The following is a 24,389-nucleotide window of genomic DNA, read 5'->3' on the forward strand; positions in this document are numbered from 1 at the left end:
GAAATCATCAAAGACAATTGCCTGGATATTATAGAATCAGAAGTTAAAATAGCCATTGAAAGAATTCACCAAACACCTCCTGAAAGAGACCCCCAAATTAAAACTCCAAGGAGTATCGTGGCTAAATTTCAGAACTATCAGATCAGGGAAAAAATATTACAAACAGCCAGAAAGAAATAATTTAAATACCAAGGAGCCACAATAAGGATTGCCCAGGACCTAACAACTTCCACCTTAAAGGATCAAAGGGTCTGGAATCTGATATTCTGAAAGGCAAAGAAACTTGGAATGCAGCCAAGAATAAATTACCCCAGCTGAACTGAGCATTTTCTTTCAGGGAAGATGAACATTCAATGAAACAAATGAATTTCATTAATTTCTAATAAAAAGTAAACAAAAAGTTTGACCTCCAAATATAGAACTCAACAAAAACATAAAAAGGTAAAAAGAAGTCTCAAGAACTGTATTTCTGTTATAAGTATGCATAGAAAGTGCATGTATAATCTGATTTTATTGTTATAGTATCAAAAAGAAACTAGAGTTGGAAAGGGGATTGTACCAAAAAAAAAAAAAGGGCGGGGGGGGGGGGGGGGGGGGGGGGGGGGGGGGGGGGGGGGGGGGGGGGGGGAAAGTGGAAATAAAATGAGGGAAATTACATCTCAGGATGAGGCAAAGAAAACTTATTATAATTGAGGGAAAGAAGGAGGGGGTTGAACATTGTGTGAATCTTAGTCTCATCAGATTTGGCTGAAAGAGAAAATATTAGGCATATTTGGTTTCACCCAGAAACTTCTCTCACCTTATAGAAAAGTAGGAAGGGAAAGGGGAAAAGGGAAGAGGTAGGCTAAATAGAAGGGAAAACAGAAATAAAAGGGAAAAGGTATAAAAAGGGGGGAGGGACTCTAAAGAGGAAGGGCTCTGCTTGAGGCAAATAGTGCTCATAAGTATAAAATACTGAGGAAGAGGGAAAGAGAAAAGTATAATTTGGGGTTAATAAGACAGTAGGAAATACAGAATTAGTAGTTTTAACTGTAAGTATGAATGGGGTGAACTCTCCCATAAAGCATAAGCAGATAGCAGACTGGATTAAAAGCCAAAATCCGTTTATAAGTAATACATTTAAAGCAGAGCAATACATATAGAGTAAAGGTAAAAGGCTGACGCAGAATCTATTATGCTTCAAGTGAAGTAAAAAAAGCAGGAATAGCCATTCTGATCTCAGATTATGCAAAAGCAAAAATTGGAGAAAGTGGGAAAAAATTGAAACTCAAGGTTTTTCAAGGGTCAGTGTTGAAAAATTATATTTGCATATGTTTTGAAGATTAAAAAGCTTCAACAAAAAATTTAAAAAATTAAAAAAATATTGTAAGAAGGATCATAAGAATCATAATGACACCTGATGTCCTTATGATCATCATAAGGACCTGAAAAGGGGTTTCCCTTTTTTGAGACCATCCTACCTTTTTGGAATTAACAAGGGATGATTCCGTTTTTGTCATGTCCATTTCAAAAATTGAAGAAGTCATTAATTCTTGATTTTCAGCCACTTCCTCTAAGCCTGCCTGAGGAACTTCTTCATCCTTAGCAGTTTCTTTTTCTGCGGAATCTTCAATAATTACGTCAGTGATTTCTGATTTTGCTAACCTTGGAATCATAGGCAGTGGAGAAACGTGATCATAATTAGTGTGAAAAATACGGACAGCAATATCACTTGTTGCTAGTGCCTTTGGAATTTCAAATCCAACTCCAGTGTCACCAAATTTGATCCTTTTATACCTGTTAATAAATTTTCATTAAAAATGAGTTTCTGGCAATAAAGGTACCATGTAAATTAATGATATTAATAATAAACAATTCTTTAAGATTTACACAGCACTTTACAGATGTTATCTCACTTTATTTTCATAAAAACCCTGGAAAGTAGGTGTTAATATTAGCCCCATTTTACAGATGAGGAAATTTAGGCAAAAAGTAGTTAAATGATTAGATTAAGTTTATTTATATAGTTAAATGAGGTCATATTCAAATTTATTCAACTCCCAATACTCTGTCCACTGCACCAACTAACTGCCTCTTAACCATAAAGCTAGTGTCTGAGGTTACTCAGATAGTATATATCTAGAGCTGGATTTCAACCCAGGTTGGAACCCATTGACCCCAAGTACAAGTCTCTAAACCTCATATCACCTTCTCTATCTGTCTGTCTGTCTGTCTGTCTCTCTCATTTACTCTCTCTTTTCTCTCACTCTCTATCTTGTTTCTCTCTCTTAACAAAGTCATAAAATCTTACAGTTGGAAGGTACCTAATGGCAAACTGGAAGGCTATCCAGTCTAACATAGATCTCCCTAAAAGATGTCCATGACAAGCAGTCATCTTGCTTAAAATTTAAAAAACTCCATTAACAATGAAAACCTATCTACCAAACCCACTCCACTTTGAGACAACTAATTATTAAGAAATTTGTAGTTGAAATCAACTTTCTATAACTAGGGTCCTCATCCTACCCTAATTCTGTCATTAACATTTCTTACCTATACTATTACAATAGCCTTCTAAATAGTTCCTCCTGACTATAGTCTCAACAAGCTAGCACTATAGAACTCTATGCTTAGTTAGGAAGACAAAATCAAACGCTTCCTAGCCATGTGATCCTGAGCAAGATATTTAAACTGTCTATCTTAGTTTCCTGACCATAATAGTCCCTACCCTACAGACTTGTGATGAAGATCAAATGAGATAATATTTATAAAAAGTTTAGCTCAGTTCTTGGCACATAGTACGGCCACTAAATAAATGCTAATTGAATTGAGAAAAAAATATTAAGCTACCTTCTGAATCTAAGCAAAATAAGATTGATTTGTTTTCTAGGGGATAATCATTCAGATATTTAGAACCTAATCAAATCCTCTTAATCTCTTTAATGTGACAGTCTAGAAAAGGAAGCTGAAAAGATGAAGAAGGGTGAGATAACAGAAACTGTACGGAAATGATGGAGACAGAGGAGTATAAGATGTTGGGAAATGCAGAGCCAGATAGCCTAGGGCCCATTCTTGAATGAAGGATTTGGGAGGAGCCGTCTGCTCTCTACTCTCCACCTGTGGGGCTAAGGAATAGGCAGGAGATGAGGAGGCGTGAGTTCCAGAGATGAGGTGGTTCTACAAGATAATGAGGTTCTCAGAGGCATAATAAGTTCCAAATGAATTTTCACACAGAATGATTTCAAAACTCTAGATCTGTCCTAACTTGTGAATGTTCTACCAAAAATCTAGCACCCTAAATAAACACAATACACTTTATATGTGCTTTGACCAGGGCAGAAGATAATAAGATCAATATAATTCACTGTTCAGGACATTTTACTACTATTAATGAATCTCAAGATGGCATTAATGAAGACAACATGGCATAGTGAGCAGAGACAATACTTTGAGGCCAGGAAGACCTGGGTTTAATCTGCCTCTGATATAACATTCACACTATTTCTCATAATGAGCTGACTATATAATGAAATGCTCAAGTTTTATTTTCTGTTTGGGGTGGGGGGGAGGTGCAGGTTTTCACACGAATTTCTTTTTTGTCATATCCTTCTTATATTCTTGTGCAGTTTCTTTTGCAATACAAGAAGTAGATTTTACATGGATCCCTTTCAAAATTTCATCTTCTTAGCTATGGGTCTTCATTTTAGTCTGTCAATATCTTTTCTGATCCCAGCTTTACTATCTAATACATTACTTATCCATCCCAGCAGATGTGATTTGATAAGAGCTTACCTATCTCTATATCCAAGTAGCTGATAAAAATCTTTTAAAAAATTCATCTGCACAATGATTACAATAATTAAACAGAAAAGAAAAAAAAAACAAAGTTGAATTTTTTGTAAAGGATCAACTTTGATCCTTGAGTAGAGTTTAAGAAAAATGTACTTCACTCCCTTTAATGCAGAAGTACAGATCTATGGGTATAAAATATTGCATATACTATCTGACACAATCAATATATTAGTTTTAAGTGAACTGCTTTGCTAAATAGGAAAAGAGGGTAAGATAATTTTCAGGAATGAATGTCATATAAAAATCAGAATCAATAAAAATATTTTTTTCAAAGAAATCTAAAGATAGCTAACTCAAAGCACTCTCTTCTACATCTTTCCCTCTAGTTTAACATTTATCTATTAATTGACACTAAAGAGTCAATCACTCAACTAGTTCCAAAATTTACCAAAGTATATTATAACACAGTTCTCATCTTAATTATTACAGTATGAAAAGGAAATGGAACCAAGATGGCCGAGCATCAAAAAAGTTTAGCCCTGCTCATCTAATACAATCCCTACACAAAAATTCATAAAATATACCAATCCAAGCCCTGATTGGGAAATCTAAGAAAAAAATCAAAGTGATTCCAGCCCAGAACAGCTCTGGGAGAGAGGCAAAGGGATTGGAGATGGGAACAGGGTCTGTCTAGGTGTCCAAAGGGTGTATTCTAGAGCATGAAAATGCAAGGAAAACTGAGGCTGGGTATAAGAGCAAAAAAGTTGCCATATTCATACAGAACTCCACTCTTGTGTTGAATATGGGAATGTGTGCCAACAGGCAGCTCCATGGTTCACTATCCAGTTTTGTGTCTTAGATCAGGAGGGGATCTATATTTCTGGAACGGAGCCCAAAATAAGAACAGTTCAAGCTCACTGGCTTTGTATATGAACAAGGAACAAATCTAAAAGCAAACAGTAGCTGTGTGTCTCTAACCCAAGAATGGAACAGAATCTTAGTTCTAGCCTCTAGCCCAGTCCAAGGCCTGTGTCAAATTGGCCTGGTCAGGAATTTCAAAGCAAAGGGAAGCCTGGTATTCTGTCACTGTACTTTCCACTTAGCTAATGGAGTCCAGATGTAATCCCCTGGAACTTTCAATTAGAGGCATGACAATAGACCCCAAACCCAGGTCAGGAACTTGCAAAGCTCAGTCCATGAGAACCTTAATAAGAATCAGACCACATCAGGAGCACCGAAAACTTTCAGGTCCATAGCCTGATCACGAACTGCCCCTGAGATCCTGAAATAATACAATATCCAGTATTCCCAAGAAATCAACTGAAGAATCCAAGAAGTTTAGTTAGACACTCTCCCCAGAACTATGCAGAACTTGGCTCTAAATAAAGTCTTAAATCAGGAAGTAAGCTGAAAGAATGAATGAACAAAAAAAGAATCACATTAATAACAGCTATGTTGCTGAGAGGAATGTTTAAGACATAAACCCAAAAAAAGAGGACTCCAAACATCTATAAGCAAAAACTCAAAGACAATCACAGCTTGGACATAAGTCAACCAGAATTTCTGGAATAGATGAAGCAATAATATTTTTAAAGAAATAAAAAGTATTTTAGAAAAATAAAAGCAGCAGAAGAAAAAAATGAGAAAAGAAAAGAGACCTAGGGAAGATTTGAAGAGAAAATTAAAAAGCTGGAAAAGTAAGTAAAAGAATACCAGGAAAGATTCCTTCTAATATCTCACTCAAAGTCAGGCATGGTGTATCTAATGGTATGTCCCTATCATACTAACAGGTGACTAAGCCTGAAGTTGGCCTGGAATGATTTGTTTTTTAATAAATACTGTCTGACTAAACTAATAAGATATCAAAACGTCTAATGGTCTATTAAAATAAAGGGTTCTTAGATTTCCCAAGAACCGATGTCCAACTTATTTGCTTATAGTTTAGTCTTCCCCTTTTTAAAACTGATATAAAACTTAATAGTCCCCACAGCACCATTATTATCCTTCACAATTCCTTAAAGATTCTCAACAAGAGGATCACACAATTAATAAATCTCAAGGGCAGAATTCAACTTAACAGGCAGCCTCCTTATCTACTTTGAATAGTAAAATGTCTTTTATTTCCTTCTAAGTGCCTATTTCACTAACAAGTTAATAGCATTTTAGTGTTTAGAGCTTAATAATCCTGAACCTGACAGCTGAATGGAACCTCAGTGATCATCTAGTTCATTTTACAAATGTTGAAACTTAGGAAGTTACACTAATTTTCCAGTCACATAGGTAGAAAGAAGCCTTCCAGTCACCTGACTTATAATATATTCTTACCACAATCTCTCTTCTATGTCTTCCTCTCGTATCTTCATTCATATTCTCTCTCCCATGTTTTATGCCTCAAGATCATTGTATTTTTTAAAATATATGAATATATGTACAGATATGTTTAAAAATTTTAAATCTCCCTCTTAAGTAAAAGTTTGCATTACAATATTCAAGCCATATGACCCAAACCCAGATTTATTTTCTCCTGCAAATTATTAAGTCCTTTCCCTGTTATTCTTCCTGGGGCATAATTGTTACTTTCTTCAGTTTATGATTTGACAACTTTATCTGGGCAATTGTCTCTTTTTTCCAGTTTAATGCCTTTCAGATCAGACCATTGAGTCTTTAAGCAAATGTATTTTTCTTAGTCTTAACTGAATGCATTCTATTCCTACCCTAAAGCTATGTTCCTTTATCATAAGATGTTCTGAAATCTTTCCCAGCCATCTTTGTAGCCAGCTGTTTATTCTCCTTCCATATCTTCCTTTTTCTTTCAAAATGCCTAACATTCAAAATGTAACATTAATGAAAATAACACCTATGTCCTCAATTCTTCTAATTTACTGATGAGGACTTCATCATACTCCATATTAAAATGCTTTCTATATTGGGCTTGTTCCATCAGTATTATTTATTCCTACATGTGGATAGTGGTTGCCAGACTTGACAAGTCTCAGGAAGCTCTTTGAATTCTAGGATTGATTGCATTACTTTTTTGACTGCCACATCATACTGTTGATTCAAATTGATCTTTTTGTAAATTTGAGGAAAATTTCATTCAACTCACTTGAAACCAAAATGGCAAAAAAAAAAAAAAAAAGTAATAATATTGTCTACTTAATTATAAGCTTCATTAAGGCAAGTATTGTTTCTATCTGTTTGCTCATTATAATTCAAGTATTAGGGAATTCAATTTAAGTCAACTGCAACTCTCAACCCTCAAATTTTTGAAATTAGGAAATATAGGAAATGTTTCTTTCATTTATAAAAGAAATTTCTTTTAACTTATTTATGACAGTTTGACTACTCATTTTTTTCTGCCAAAAAGAAAAAACCCAACAAATTACGGAATTACTTTGGATTCTTCTTGAGGTTTGCCCAAACATACAAAGTGATATTTTCATCTTTAATGATCTTCTCCATATTTCCACTGTCAGTATCGACTAAAGAACTGGCTTCCTGTAAATCAACAACAACAAAAAATAAAGTTCAAAAATCTAGAAGCCCTCTTTACTATCCAACAATCAATGAATTAATCAAAAGATATTTATTAAGCACTTACCAGGTACTGCACTAGACACCAGGGATACAAAAGAAATGCAAAACAGTACCTGCCTTCAAGAAGCTGACATTCTATTGGGGGAAGAAAACATGTACATCTATATGTACATACAAAAATAAATACAAATCAATTTTGTGGGGAAATCCTCTAGTTATTGGAAGAAACAGGACACATTTCTTATAAAAGACAATACTTGAATGTCTTGAGGAACAGTAAGGTGGCCAATATAGTCAAACTCCATCCTGTGTATAGAAGAGTAATGTGTATTATTAGTGGGAATGTAATTTGGAGCCAAGTTATGAAGAGCTTTGAATGCCAAATAGAGGAGTTTGTATTTGATCCTAGAGATGTTAGGGAAATTGGCATTTACACTGGAGTTTTCTCCACAATAGGGGAAGAAACAAATAGAGATATAAGAGATTTCAAAGTCACCTAATTCAATCCTTTCATTTTCTATATAAGAAAACCCAAGTCCAAATAGGTTTGCCTCAGGAGTAAGTCTCCAAAGTGGACTATAAAGTCAGGTCCTCTGCCTCCAGAGCCAGAATGGCTCTTTCAGGATGGCCTTAGAATAATTAAGGTTCCATAGAAATGAAACAGAAGGAAAGAAAGAAAACTCCAAATAATATGTCTCTTGACTGTCCTTGAGGACAAATGCTGTGTGGTATAAACTGGAAAGAGATCCACAATTTTGTGGTTGACATGAATGTAAGAGAAAAGGTTAGTAGTCCCATCCAGTTCCTTTTAAACTTTCAGTCTTGGATACTGGTAATCCAAAAATTATTTGCCTAGATCACAAGGGGCATGAAAGAGACTGGGAAAAAAAAATTGAAAGGCATTTTTTTAAGAGTTCACTCAGGTCAAGAAATAGCAATTGAGGTAGAAGTTAAGCACAGGAATTTGAAAGACAGAAAAAATCTAAACCCAAATTTCTTTTAGCTTCTGCTGACGACTTGATGTATCTAGAGGCCTAAACTCAAAGAAAAGGAACTAAAAGTACCCTGATGCTATGGAGAAAGGAGACAAGGATCTCTCCTTTTTTGTGGAAAAAGATCACATAAGCAGTTCTAATTCAATTTTAAGTCCAACAGATGACACTGAAGAATCTGAAAAGAATAGCCTAATTAAGAGAGCACAATAAAGGTTTGTAACAAAATAGTCTAGTTTAGGGACAGAGCAGCTGTCAGCGCCAAGAAAGAAGGCCAGGAATAAGGATCAAATGGTGATTTTGAGGATAAAGATTATTCAACAGGAATATGGTCATGAGTGTATATGGCACATGAAATTTTACCATACATGTCCGCTACCACTGATGGCATGATAATCTTCAAGAGGATATACTGCAAGCGTATGGCAAAAATGTTATTTTTTTTTTTTTTTGCAATTCTGTTTAATTATGAATCAATTGTTTTGAACTTCTATCTCTCTTCTTATAGATCTGGTAAAGGAACAGTAGTGGGGGTCTGAGAGTTATGAATTTTCAGTAGAAACTAATCCAGAATAGGCTTTAAACCTGGGATAGCTTTCAAAAGATTTGTAAGTTATCAAAAAAAAAAATTATCATTTTAAATGAACAGCAGTTTTCTGTATAACATAAGTGACAAATGTCTATTGAATAAGCAAATGAATGGATATAGGCTTATTCAGCTTCTTTATTTAAAAAAAAAATCCTTTATTAACTAAATTCTGTGACTAATTTGAAAATAAAATTGCTTTTGAAATTACCAGATGTCAACTATTAATTATAAAACCTCTTCCCATTCTTTTATCCTGAAACTATAACCCCTTTTCAAGTCATCAAGAAGCATTTAAGAACCTACTACTATATGCCAAGTATTGTGTTTTCTTAAAGACCCAGACCTAGTAACTTATAGATTGCACAATTACTGTGCTTCAAACCAAAAATTCAGTTAACATAGAATTTAGAGGCTTTCTTGATTATGAGGTGAAGGCCAAAGAATTACAAACTCTCAGAAATGAAAGAGATTTTCAAAATCATCTAGTCCGATTCATACCTGATAAGAGAATCCCACTACAATCAATGGCTTTTTAAATAGACAAAATCCAGCTTTTGCTTGAGGATTTTGAACAAGTGCCAACTATCTCCCAAGACAGCCCCATATCATTCCTGAACAGTTATAATTTGTAGGACATGTTTTCTTACATTGAGTTTCTCAGTGATTGCACTCCCTGCTCCAAGGGTTTCCCTCTGAGGTAAAGCAAAACATTTTTATTACTGAAATTCCTAAGGACAATGGAAATATCCTAAGTCTTCTGCTCTTTAGGACAAATATCCCCTTGCAGTAATCCTTACAGAGGACAGTCCTTTGTCATCTCAAGTCACTCTCCAGATTATCTCTGTCCTAAAATATGGTCCCCCAAACTAAAAAATAATTACTCCAAATGTGGTCTGACCACGACTAAGTACAGAAGTATGATTTCCCTCAACTTGAATATTTTGTTGTTGTTCAGTCTTCTCCAACTCTTTGTAGTCCCATTTGGAGTTTTCTCGGCAAAGATAGTAGAAGAGTTTGCCATTCCCTTTTCTACTTCATATTATAGATGAGGAAACTTAAGCAAATAAGATTTAACTTATTTGCCCAGAGTGACCACTGGAAATGATTGAGGCCAGAGTAGAACACTGGACGGTGAAGATTCCTAACTCCAGGTCAAGCACATTCTATACACTGTGCCATCTAACTGCCCTGATTTGGACACTTTGCCTCCTTTAACACAGATCTGGCTGAACTCCCACATCACATTGTTCACTCATGGTAACATTGCAGGGCACTAAAGCTCTCAGATCTTTTCTAGACTGATGGTAAATAATTCTGATATAGAGAAAAAAAGCAGCAGCCAACTTTTTAAAAATATATAAATGTATATATATATATATATATATATATATGTGTGTGTGTGTGTGTGTGTGTGTGCATGTGTGTGTATGTGTGTGTGTGAACATATATATGTATGTGTGTATACATAAGCATTTATATGTCTATATTTACCTACCTATTTATTTACTCATTCATTCATTTACTTATTTAAATATAGTGAAGGCAGAAACTTGTCCAACCTCTCTTCCAAATTGTTCCAAATTCCTTTAAATAATGACTCAAAATAGATTTTAGAACATCAAAACACACAAAAAGATAAGAATAGAACATTTTCCATCAAAGACAACTTAGAAGTTCAGCAGAAAAGGTCTGTGACATCAGAGTGGGGGTGTTAATGCAGCCCTGGACCTAGACCCAGCCTAGCAGAAAAGGTCTGTGGAACCAGAGTGGGACCCCAGTGCCCAGTCCCAGCACAGGCCTGCCTGGGGCCCCAGCTCTGACCTGGACCCCAGCCTCAGTGAGGCAGGACCTCTGAATCAGCAGCAGTGCTGGAGGTTTCTGGATCTCTCAGCCCTGAGACACCAAGGAGGACTCAGAAGGTCAGTGGAGAGGGTCCATGGCAGTGAGGTGGGAGTCTGAAGTGCAATACCAGTGCAGCCCTGGTCAGGTGATTCCTATTCCCAGCCAGTACACTAGTTCTTACAGTTTCAGAGGGGCGGGGACACACCTAACAGCTCCAGGGCTTGTGGTCAGATTCCAAGAAGGATTTCTGAAAACAGCAACACAAACCCCCTAAAGCTTGAGACAGTACACCCTCCACCCTGGAAACAGAGCCCTACTTTAATAAACAAATTAAAAGTCAAGTAATGGACTAGAAAAGTGAGCAGAAAATGAAAAAAAAGTTTCTGACCATTGAAAGTTATAATGGTGACAAGAAAGATAAAATACATATTCAGAAATTCTAACAAAGTCAAAGCTCCTACATCCAAAACCTCCAAGAAAAATAAAAATTGGGCTCAGACCATGGAAGAGCTCAAAAGGGACTTTGAAAATCAAGTAAGAGAGATAGAGGGAAAATTAGAGAAAAAATTGAGAGAGGTGCAAAAGGAATCACAAAAAACTTATGAGAAGAATGCATTAAAAAGCAAAATTGGTCAATTGTGAAAGGAGGTACAAAATTCACTGAGGAAAATAACTCTTTAAAAAATAGAACTGAGCAAATGGACGCTAATGACTATTAAAAATCAAGATACAATAAAGCAAAACCTCCCAAAAATGAAAAAAAAAATAGAAAAATGTGAAATATCTCATTGGAAAAACAATTGACCTGGAAAATGGATGCAGAAAAGATATGTAAAAATTATTGGTCTACCTGAAAATTATGACAAAAAAAAAGTGCCAGGAAATCATCTTTCAAGAAATTATCAAGGAAAACTGTTCTGACCAGTTAGAACCAGATAGTAAAATAGAAATTGAAAGAATCCACTGATTCCCTCCTAACAGAGACCCCAAAATAAAAATTTCCAGGATTATAGCCAAATTCCAAAATTTCCCAGGTCAAGGAGAAAATATTTCAAGCATCCCAGAAATAATTCAAGAATAGTGGAATTACAGTCAGGATAACACAAGATTTAGCAGCTTCTACATTAAAGTATCAGAGGGCTTGGAATAGAGAGCAATGGAGCTAGGATTGGAAGCAAGAATCCCCTATCCAGCAAAACTGAGTATAAAGATGGTCATTCAAAGAAACAGAGGATTTTAAAGCATTCGATGAAAAGACCAGAGCTGAATGGAAAATTTAATTTTCAAATACAGGATTCTGAAAAGCAAAGGAGGTAATCAGGAAACTGTTATCATAAAGGACTTAAGGTTTATCTGTTTACATTCCTACATGAGAGGATGATCCTTGTATCTCATTAAAATATTCTCATTATTATGGCAATTAGAAGGATTATGTATAGATATATAGATATATGGATATGTTGAATATGAAGGGATAATATCTTTTTTTTAAGGATGAAATTAAGGGGAGGGAGAGGAATATACTGGAGAAAAGGAAAGAGGGAAGGGAATGGTGCAAATTATCTGCCGTAAAAAAGAGGCAAGAAAAAGCTTTTACAGTGGAGGGGGAAAGAGGGATTAAGTGAACCTTACTCTCATCAGAATTGGCTCAAATAGGAAATAACCTATGTATTCAATAAGAGTTTAGAAATCTTTCTTGCCCTGCAGGAAAATAGGAGGGAAATAAGACCTGGGAAGTGGGACCACAATGATAAAAGAGAGATCATAGTTGGGGAGGGAGTGGTCAGTAACAAAACACGTTTGAGGAGGGAGGGGATGAAAGGGGAGAGAGAATAAAAGGGGGAAATACAATTAGCTATAGTAATTATTTAAAAAAAAAAGACTTCTGAAGCAAGTTTCTCTGATGGAATATTATTGTTTTCTAGAAAATGATGAGCAGAATGCTCTCAGGAAAAAAAAAAAAACCTGTAAAGTCCTCCATGAACAAAGTGAAATATACTATATACAAAGTAATAGAAATGTTCTGGGATGATTAGCTGTAAATGACTGTCATTAATATGTAAATATACAATGTTGTATGTTGTAAATAACAATTGTACAATCATCCACACCTAGTCTGAAGGACTTACGATGAAAAATCCTATCTACACCCAGAAAAAGAACTGATCAGATCTGAATATACATCAAGCATTCTCTGTTACTGTATCTCTCTATTTTAAAGTTATTTTTTCTTAAGAGTTTTTATTTCCATTAGGGTGGGAGATATATTATGTTTTCTTTAACAACTTGATTTTTATGGAAATGCTTTGCATAACTTCACATGTAGTTTCTTAATTGTGGGTGGGGATAAGGGAGAGAACCTAAAACTCAAAAATCTTAAAAACAAATGTAAAAAAAAATTGTTTTCAATATAACTGGGGGAAAATACTAAATAAATAAATTTTTAAAAGCAATTATTCTTTAATCAACTTGGAAGGCCATTGTTCATTCTTTTATAGTCTCAAAACTCTTTTCCTTGGTAGAGAAGAGAGAAGCAAAAGGGGATTTGAATATTTCCAGCTTCTCTTTATCAATAGCTGTTGTGATCCCATACACACCAATTAGTAGTCCTATCTTTTCTTTGAGCCTCCTCTTGAACTTTTCACATATTTTATAAAAAGTGAAGTGGTACAGGACTGGGTTTGAAATCCACATGTCCCAAGGTGCTTCGTCACTTTTTAGCAAGTGTGGTGGATATGAATAAAGAGCTTTCATACTTCTTTTATCACAAGAGGTTCTAGTCACTTTACTATAGCAGATCAATGAAAGCTTCTAAATAGATGAGCCCAAGATAGTACTAAGGAGTTCTACCTAAAAGAGATATTTTAATAGCAGATTCTACAGAAAATTAGATGCCAACATCAGCAGAGACTAGCAGAGGAATTCACCCTTGATCAATACACAGAAGCAAGCGTAATCAAAATAGCCAAATGACATCACCAGATCTGCAGACCTGAGGTTCTGCAGACATTTGACATGTGAGTTACCCCTCCATACATAATCCCCTTGTATGAACCCTTAGTGCTTGATCCCTACTCATGCTCATTGTCCCCATGCTGGTGTGTATATTTGTGGAAATTCTTCCCCAGGTTTGTATGAGGAATGACCTGGTGTAAATCTTCCTACACTATCTCATTAAAAGCTTTTGCTTTTAACTAATTGGAATTTTCTGGCTCATTAGGAAAAAAAAAAAGCCAGTGCTTTTTTTCATGGAATTCATGAAATACTCTTTTGAGGGGCTGTTTACTCACAGAGTATATTAAACCTGGAGTAGATATTCTGGGGGTTCCATGAGAAAGAGAGAGGTTCATTAGATGATATATTAGTATTTTTGAATTATAAGATGGAAAAGTAAAAGTATCTTGTACTTTTTTTTAAGCAACTATTTTTAAGAAGTTTATATCCCATATTAGTTAACTTAATTGTGTCAATTATGACCAATACTGTGTATGTAGTAAGTCTTAAGATTATGCGTGAAACAAGGGGATTTCATTATTGCACAACATAAATTTCCTACAGTATTTCTATTTCATTTCAAAAAGAACTAAGCATAGCTAATAATGTACCACACTTACTTTAAGGAGAGTTTCTGTGGCTTCACTGAACTTAAAGTGAAGAAGTTCTCGCAGTTCTAGGATTGATCCTTGGTATTGTTCTATTTGTTTATATGTCAGCTCATGTGGTGGTGTATCCAATAATGCTAATTCCAGTTTCTCAATTAACTAGAATGTAGAAGAAGATTTACATTAATCTCCTGACAAAGGAGGAAAATTGGAAGGGAATAAACATTATGTACTTTATATTGAAAAATAATATAGTCTTTCCTATATTCACAAAATACAAGCACAATTTCATCATAATTCCATACAGCTTTAAAAGTAAAATATTTTCCTTGAAATTAAGTATTCCATCAGTTTCAAAATTGGAGTACATCAGCTTCAAAACCCCAACAGTTTTCATCTAAACTATAAACTAATTCATTACAGGAGTTAGAAATCCCTTATCTATTTGTTATTCATCTTCTTCAGGTGCAACCATTGCTGATTTATTCCTGCTGCTTCTGCTCCCATACTTTTACAAAAGGCAAAGGCCACGTGTAAAGTTAGAAAAATAATAATGATGCTGACAAGATAAATAGGGAAGTTACAGAGAAGGTTACAAGGAATGAGTCAAAGAGATACAAAATGGTTATGATCACAAAAGGTGAATTTCAGCGTTCAGGATCATGGACATAGATATAGTGGGATCTAAATTATACTCCATATGTGCAGCTAAGATGGAGCAAAGATTAAGATTATGGAAGTTTATGAGATTGATTTACTAAAGTTTATCTTAAAGTTTTAAGAGATTGATAAGGACAAAGGGTTTGAAGAGACACAAAAGCATGGGGACAGGCACTGAGATAGAGAGGGAGATTAAATATGAGCCAGTCCTCAACTCTTTGAAAAAAAAGAGAAAAAGTGACCCTAAAGCCAGTAGATAATTACACAAAGGATATGGATTAGGGGCTATAGATGGAATGATGAATCTCATAAGAGTAAAAAGTATTAGTGGTGGCAAACAAAGGAGTTCTAGAATTGATAGTTACAATAGAGCAATATCTACTTTTATTCAGTTTTTGTTTTGTGTGGCAAGATAAGGGAGTAGATGTACTTGGAAAAAGGTAAAAGCATCATCCACTGATGAAAAGTAAAGAGCGTGGTCAGTGATATAGTGCTTTCAAGAGAATATGTGGGAATTACATATAATTTTACTTTAGTGCCTTCTTTGCTAGAATGCAAATCTTTCATATGTAATGGATATAGTTTTAGGTAGTTTTTCCCATTCCACTATGCTAGAAAGGCATCTCCCCCTTATTCTAATTTGTGGCAGGAATGAGCCCCAAGTTATTTGGATAACTTCCCAGTTATACTCAGGAACACTCTAAGTGCCACGTGTATGAGATAACTAGAAAGAAATTTGGATGCTTAGAGAAAAGATCTAATGTCTCTCAATATCTTTCCTATTCTCTGGCTGAGTAAATCAGTGGGGGTAGGAAATGAGAGAGATAGTAGACAAGCAAAAGCTACTAGATAGTACAGCAAGGAAGAATAGCCTCAGACTTAGAGACTGAAGAGACAGGAAATTTAACAAATCACTCTTCTGTCAGAAACTTGAACTGAAGAAGCCAGTGCAAGAGGAGGGAAGACAGGAGACAAAAAGGTGAACAGAACAAAAAGGGTTTCTCTTTACATTTGCTCTGCCCTCACCTGCACGCCTTTGTGTGATGATGAGTTCTCCATGGCAAAAAGCAGTAAGAGGTACCTAACCAATGATAGAAAAATCAGCTAAAAAGGTATTGACTATAACAGCATCAATTTTTGGTTGATCCCAAGACACCCAAGAAGTCGAAACCATTTGAACAATTATACCTGCAGTTATTCTTGTCTTAATTGCCCTCCCCTCCCTTCGCATTCTTTATATAATAGATGAAATCTTTAATCCATACCTTACCTATAGGTCATCAATGATATTAAGGAAGAGGAGCTAAATTTTGGGTCCAAAGTTTCAGTCTTCACCTAATGACTGGGCTTTCAAATGATGATATGAGCAATCATAATTTGGGAACTGTATTACATTATCTATACAAACTTGCCAGCTCATAGAATGAGAGTCAATCGATAACTAAACAAACCAATTAGTATGTTTCCTGGGGTCAAAGTGATATGTATGGTCTGAAGAATGTGACTGTCTAAGAAAAGAGAGGCTTATGGTAATATGGTACATGTTCTATTATGTGTTATTCCAAAGCCAAAAGCAAAGCATTGTATAGAGATGAGGATGTTCTATTTATCCCTATTTGAGTAATTCCATTTGCCTATGCAATGCTAGGATTCAGTGTCAAACATAAAGCCGAGAAAAGAGGTAGGGTTTTATCAATAGGATGGGAGTTCAAGAGTTATTTCTGATGGCATACATTCACAGTAATCACAGAAGTTTGGCTGCCCAGAAAAAGAATCTGAGAGATACAAATCACAAAGGCGTACAGGTGAGCTACAACCCAAAGCAAGGTATAGGTAGGATATATTTATGCATACATATGTGGATATATATGTGTGTATATATATATATATATATATATATACATACATACACACACCCTGCCCCTCCACACACATACATACACACACATCATTCCTATCCTTTCAGACTCTTTGCTTTAATTCTGCTCCTTAATTTGTCTTGGTATTACTTAACCTCCTCCTTCCATGAATCCCTCCCTTATCTTCTTCCCTCACCCTTTGCTTTCCCCTCCCCAGCCATCCTTTCTGCCTCCCCCTTTATTTCTTTATAGATTTTAGAGGTTCCCATATCTTTCAAAGTATATATGTAGAGTTACCTATTTAACCCATTCCCAATGTGACTAGGTTTTCCGAAATATGAGCTCTCTTCTTCCCCTCCCTCCACACTAATGCCTCTGTGTCTATTCTTCCTATGTACCTCATTTATATAACGTTAGTATTTTTACCTTAACTCTAACCCAATCTTTCTATTGAGCTACCCTATTACTGATGTCAATCTTAAACATATGGTATATATTTCCCATATTTAAAAAAACAATTTGTCCATGTTGAGTTCCTTAAAAATGATTTTTATATTGGCACTTGTACATTAAATTTTTCTATTAAGTTTGGGTTTACTTGATAGAAGTCCTGAAAATATACAAGTTCATTGAATGTCCATCTTTTTTCATTAAATATTATAGATAATTTTGCTGAATATGATGTTTTTTGCCATAGACCTAGTTCCTTTGATTTTAGGTAGATATGATTCCAGGACCTATGGTCTTTTATTGTGACTGCTGCTAAGTCCTGCACAATTCTAATTGTACCTCTGGTGTATTTGATTTGTTTTTTTTCTTATTTATTGCAAAATTTTCTCTTTCATCTGGGGCTTTTGAAATTTGGCAATAATATTCCTATGTGTTTTCCACAAAGGATTTTGTTAAAGTGGTGATAGGTGATTTTTTTTTTTCCTTTTTCTACTTTCCCCTCATTGCTCTATCATTTCAGGACAATTTTTTTGAATTATTTTTTGCATTATTATGTCAGGCATCTTTTTTTTGTCACAACTTTCAGGCAATCCAATTATTTTTATATTTTGTCTTCTTGATCTGTTGTCCAAATCTATTGTTTTTCTTATAAGATGTTCTATTTGAATTTTAAATTCTTTCTTGAGTTCTTCTATAAATTCATTCTGGGCAGGGACTCATTTCATGTTATTCTTTTGGGTAGAAGCTTTTTTTACTTCAGTGTCCTCCTTGAAGGTGAACCCTGATCTTTCCTGTTCCCATAGTAAGTTTCTAAAGAAGTTCTTTCTTCTTTGACATTTTGTTTGTTTGTTTGTTTTATTAAGAGGAATTAGTGTAAGCACCTCTAATTGTGGGGTGGGGGAATAGTGCCTCTAGTTTCACTGCAGCTCTCCTTTCCGACCAGGAACCCCAAACCAAAAGCTCCCACCTCTCCTACAAGTGCTCTCAGTCAGCAGCAGCCCTGTCCTGCTGCCTCTGCACTGACTGGATGCTGATTCCGTCTCACTTAGGGCAGGAACTTCACCTCTGCAACACAGCTGAGCTTGGCGTTCCTAATCAACTGAGGTTTCCTCACTCTTCTTGGACACAGACTCCCCCACCCCAATTCCTCAAGTTGTCTGGGAGATAACTTCCTGTAAAGCTCCAGTCATACCCAGCTCATCCCAGAGTACTAGATGTTTCTGCCAAGCTTGCCTGGAGGTGTTTGTACTTCATATGGGTTAATCCCCAGCTCAGGCTCTTTCTTCAGTTTTCCTTGGGCTGTATCTGGAAGACCCCTGTTCTGACCCAATTCTTCTTGATGTTTCAACAATCTATGTTCACTCTGAGGCACAAATTTCTTCTGGTCATGGGACAAATCTGGAGAGCTTGAAGTTTGCCAACCTATTATACCATCTTCCCAGAATCCTCCCCATAATAGTCCAATCTTGACGCAACAATTTTCCATTATAATTTTTTTTAGGGGGGAAAAGCACTGTTTCCTGTTATCTAGACAACTGAAAGTCAATTTGATTTTTAAATAGCAACTCAGCTGTATGGAAGGAATGTCATAAACATTGTGTGCTTATTTGTTATCTATTTTATCCCTTAACCAGAATTTAAGTATGGTTGAACTAATAATCTGCATTGACAGGATTGCAAAAGTTGTTAAAAAAAAAAATACACAAGGAAATTATAGAATGTACTCATCCATACTTAACTAATCTTATATTATGGGGTTAATTATTCTCAAACAACAATAATGTATATATGCAATTTTATATTCTATTTCTTGATTGAATATTTTAAAATTAGAGCTTTATACTTCAGTACTTACACTTAACACTAGTTTACTCTCTTTCATTACGGTATCAATATCTTCATTTGTCTTTTCTTTCCACAAACTAATGTAAGTATTTATCTCTTGTGTTATACAAGGATCAGGAGTTCCATCACATTCAATATAATGTTTCCACTGCAAAAGAAATATTTATAAATGATGAAACTGAGGTTCAAATCAATATTTAACAAATATTTATTAAATATCTACTATTACTGGACATTGTGCTAAGTACTAGAGATGCAAAGGGGGAAAAAAACCAGTCCCTGATTTCCAGGAAGCTCACAATCTTTTAGGAGAGACAACATACAACCAACTCTGTACAAACAAAATATGTTCTATTCAGGACGAATTAAAGATCATTTTAGAGTACTAAGATTAAGCAGAACCAGGAAGATCTTTTTTTGCAGAAAGTGAGACTGTATCTTAATCTTGAAGGATCCCAGGGAAGCCAAGAGGAAAGAACAAGTATGAATGAGAAACAGTCATTGAACATGTTCATCAACCCTAGAATGACTACATATGGGGTTATATGTCTTGTCCATGGGCATATAGTTAAATGTCAAAGGTAGAACTTGAACTCAGATCTTCCTAACTCCACGTCCAGTACTTGATCTACTATATCAAGCTACAGTGCTTTCTTTCTTTTTTTAATTTAAAATTTTATTTTCAGTTCCAAAATCTCTCCCTCCTTCTTGCCTTGACAAGAAAAAAAGACCATTATAAATATGTATCATTATATTTAAAAAGAAGGAAAAAAAGAGAGGAGTAATATTTCTTTAATTTGTTATCTTGAGTCCAACCATTCTTCCTGAGGAGACAGCATATTTCATCATGTTATGGTTTAATTATTTCAGTCTTGTCAGATTCTTTGTGACACCTTTTGAGGTTTTCTTTGGCAGAGATATTGGTGATTTGCCATTTCCTTCTCCAGCTCATTTTATAAATGAGGAAACAGGCAAGTCAGATTAAATGCTTAAGGTCACATATCTAAAAATTATCTAAAGCTGGATTTGAACTCAGATCTTCCAGATCTGATACTCTATCCACAGCATGATCTAGCTGTCCACTTCATCATGAGTCCTTTGGAATTATGGTTGATCACACTTAATCAGTGTTAATGAATCTTTTAAAGCTGATTATCTTCATAATATTGTTATGATTGTATAAATTGTTCATCTGGTTCTGCTCACTTCAGTTTTCATCATTCATACAAGTCTTCACAGATTTTTCCTGAAACCATCCCCTTCATCATTTATTATGCAGTATTCCATCAAAATCATGTACCACAGTTTCTTTAGCCATTCCTAAATTTCCAATTCTTTGCCACCACAAAAAAAAAGCTGCTATAAGAAGAAATTGTACATAAAGGTCTTTTTTCCTCTTTCTATGATCTCTTTGGGGAATAGAATTCATAGCATTATTACTGGGTCAATGGATACACAGTTTAACAGCTTTCGTTTCAAATCACTTTCTAGAATGATTGGATCACTTCACAGCTCCATCAATAATGTATTTATGTTTTCCTAGATTATTTCTTTTCATAATTTTACTATAATGGGAAACCTCAGAGCAGCTTGTCCTAAATCATAGTTAACAATATGAAAATCAAGTTTTGGATTATTTTCTTCTTCCTTGACTTTTTTCCAATTCATGAGAACAATAAAGAATCATGGAAAAAATACTGAATCTGTAGCAAGAAATCTTGGGTTTTGAGTACTGATTCTGCCCCTTACTAATGTAACTGCTGACAAATCATTTAACTTCTCTAAGCCTCAGCTATCTAGTCTATAAAATGTAGACAATAATATTTATACTACCTACCTCCTCAAATTGTTGTAAAGAAAGACTCTACCAATTGGAAATCTCTATATAAATATGAGATGATTGTTAATATGACCTAATGAAATCACTCAATTTGTACAATCCTGGTCTTTCTAGAAGAATTCAATTTATCAAACAGTCATTAAAGGCCTACAAAATTGTTAATCAGCCAACAAATCAAGTGCTTACTACATGCTAAGCCCTGCAAAAAATATGACTCCTGCCTTCATGGAGCTCACTATAATAAGTGAGACAAAATACATACAAACTATATGTACATGAGATTCAGTGTATTTAAATGAGGGATAATCTTGGAAAGAAAGTGAGTAATGGAGAGGAATTTGAGCCATATTTTGAGCCTGATATTGATTCCTGTAACTTGGGAAGAAATATTAAGAATCCTCAATATATATACTAATGATAATAACTTGAATGTATATGAAGTGGTGTGGTAGGCAGAGAGCTTACCTTGAAGCTAGGAAGACCTGAGTCCAAGGAGTATCTCTGATATTCTGGCTGAATGATCTTAAATAAGCCACTCTCAGGTCTCTAGAAATTTTTATTTCTAGAGAATAATAATAAATAATAATAATAAATAAATATTTATTAAGGTGCAAATAAGGTGATGACATGCAATGGTAGAGGATTTCCTCACTTGGGAGTTTCATATGCTACTAAAATCACAGATCATGGTCCCCATCCTTATAAAGAAGTTTCTTTATGACAATCCATAAACTCAGAAGTCTAAGTATTATTCCCATTTTGCAAATGAGCAAAAGAATCTAACCTGCTCAAGGCCAAAATTAGTAAAAGAATGTTCTGTTAATTAAATAAAGGTCCTCTAAGTTTTTCTATAGTAACACATTGCCTCCTTCATACCAATCCTATTACAAACTTGCCTTTCAAAAACTTCTATAGACATTAGTTAAGTATTTTATAAAAGTAAATTTATGTAGGTGGAACTATTAACTGATTCAACCATTTTGGAGATTAATCTAGAATCTGCCCAAAGAGTTATTAAACTGTCTATACACTTTGACTATTAAGTCTGTTTCCCAATGTGATGAGAGGAAAAAGGAAAAAAACCTTTATGTTCTAAAATATCTATAAGAGCTCTCTTTGTGGTGGCAGAGAACCGGAAACTGGAAGATACCCAAGATACCCATCAAGTAGGAATATATAAACAAGTTATGGCATATGATTGTGATGTAATGCTAAAAAATGCATTACAGCACTAAGAGTGCTGTAAAATATGATGAGTTGGCTAATTTTAGTGAAACATGGAAAGACTTGCATGAAATAATAAAGTAAAGCAAGCAGAACCAAGAAAATATATATACAGTACAGCAATATTATTCAAAGAATAATTGTGAATAACAAAGTTTTACTGCATACAAAAAATACTCAAATTAATTCTAAAGGATTTATGAAGGAAAATGCTCTCTCCAAAGAAAAAAATTAATAAATATACATATTATAATATGGTTTTATATATACATATCATACACACATATATGTATATACACATATATATATTTATAAATGTGCATCAAATAGTACTCTTCTCTAGCACAGGAAGGTAGTTCAAAATTTACAGTGTAACAAAAAATAAAATCAAACAACAACAAAAAAGGAAACTTACTTTAGAAAAGACTCTAACCTCTTTTTTCGTTTTCTCTGCATCAAGAAAACATTTCTCTAATAAATAAAGTTCTTCAAGTTCATCATTTTTCCTAGATTCAGCCTATTAGCAGAGGAATAATAGTTAGAATTGTTCAACTTAACTTTTAGGTATACTTTTTTAAATTAATATCACCAAATCTAATTTATTTTGAACAATTTCAAATATAATACTAAAATGAGTATAAATACAAATAAAATTTTTAGGATTTATTTCTTTCCTGGTTATACTCTGTGCTTCTACATACTAATCAGCTCATCCCCTCCCTTCTACTGTGCTTCTGCTGTGCCTTGTGAAATTCCTATTCTCATCAATTAATCTATAGTCATTTATTAAAGGATCACCATGGGCACTTAGTTCCTAGCATTGGGTGAGACATTAAAGATCCAAAAACAAAATGAAAAAGTCCCTCATCCTCAAGGAGCTTATATTCTAGGAAAGAATAAGATATACATTTGTGAGTAAATAATGAATCAGTCAATAAATATTAAGTACCTACTATTTGCCAGACACTTTTAAGAACTAGGGATACAAAAAAGTGAAAAGACAGTCCCTACCCTCAAGGAGCTTGAAATCTAATGGTAGAGACAACAAGTCAATAAATGTATACAAACAAGCTATATAAAACACGAATAGAAAGTGGATAAAAGAGGGAAGCCACTAGAATTAAGAGGGACTATGAAAGATTTCCTATAAAGATGAGATTTTAGTCGGAATTTTTCAACTAGACCGGAAATGCCCTCTACTTCTTCCATTCTATGCTGGTGTATTCTATTCACCTTTCTTTCTCTTCCCCCTCTTAAAAACCTCAGAATGGAATTAATCTACCTTATGACCTCTGTTTTTTTTTAACCCCTTCAATAACCCTTTAAAGATATTAAGGTTTATTTGTTTTTTTAATATCAAATATCTTACATTTTATTCTATTTTTTTCAATTTTTTGATGTTTTTCTACCACTTCTTGATGTCTCATGGAGTCATTGGTTTCTGTTTGATCTATTAGACTTTTTCTGGAAGTCCATTACTTGGGTAAAGTTTACCTCATTCCTCCCAATTCTTTCCTCTATAATTTGATATCATTTTTTATTTTTTTTCTTATTATTATTTTTCTTCTTCTAGTTATTCATGTAGTCTTTGTAGAAAATCCATTTTTCCTTTGAGTCTCTGCTTGTATTTGTTGTAGAGTTACTTTTTCCTTCCTTTGGGGGAATCTCTAGATCTGGAATAATTTTTTATATTGCTCAGTACTGTTGCTGGTTTAATCATCTCTTCATCTTTGGTTCCTAAATTAGGTCCTTGTGCAAGGGCTAAGCTCAACCCATAGCTGTACTTATAGAGAATGTGGTCAACCTTATTAAGTCTCACCTGGATCCCCTGGCTTTTTTGTATCCTGACCTTTATCTTTCAGGGTTAGGCCACACTGGATCTTTGAAATATAGTGTGTTTGTTCTTCAGGGTAACTGACATCTTAGGACAGTATCAGGGACCTAAGAGACCCCAAGTTTCATGCTGTGCTGTAGATCCCCCAGAGAGATTTCAATGTTCCTACTCTAGGACTTATGCACAATCTGGGGTTTTCTGACTTCACTGGAACTTTCTCCTGGGTCCTATCTCTTGCTTTCTACCTTCAGACATATAGGGAACCATAAACTGTATGTGTCTCTGACCCCTTTCTGATCACAATGAATGAAAAAATGCCAATTTGCCTGTTATTGTTTCTGCTT

The 24,389-nt window shown here is 34.7% G+C and overlaps 1 protein-coding gene across 5 annotated transcripts in view; it reads right to left on the reverse strand.

The window, feature by feature from the left end:
* CASC1 (cancer susceptibility 1) overlaps nt 1-24,389 on the reverse strand; it is an 85,250-nt gene that overhangs the window by 28,700 nt on the left and 32,161 nt on the right. Inside the window, exons 7-11 of one of the 5 annotated variants that reach the window (XM_023504686.2) lie at nt 22,627-22,728; nt 19,158-19,295; nt 14,346-14,492; nt 7,166-7,269; nt 1,461-1,776 (exon numbers count right to left, since the gene is read on the reverse strand). In XM_023504686.2, coding sequence (XP_023360454.1) covers nt 1,461-1,776; nt 7,166-7,269; nt 14,346-14,492; nt 19,158-19,295; nt 22,627-22,728 — 807 coding nt within the window. Of the gene's footprint in view, nt 1-1,460; nt 1,777-7,165; nt 7,270-14,345; nt 14,493-16,019; nt 16,075-19,157; nt 19,296-22,626; nt 22,729-24,389 lie in introns of those variants that run through there. The other 4 variants (XM_031938468.1, XM_031938471.1, XM_031938470.1 and 1 more) reach the window with 4 other exon arrangements.

Source organism: Sarcophilus harrisii, chromosome 5 (genome assembly GCF_902635505.1).
Source record: "Sarcophilus harrisii chromosome 5, mSarHar1.11, whole genome shotgun sequence".
NCBI classification, from domain to species: domain Eukaryota; kingdom Metazoa; phylum Chordata; class Mammalia; order Dasyuromorphia; family Dasyuridae; genus Sarcophilus; species Sarcophilus harrisii.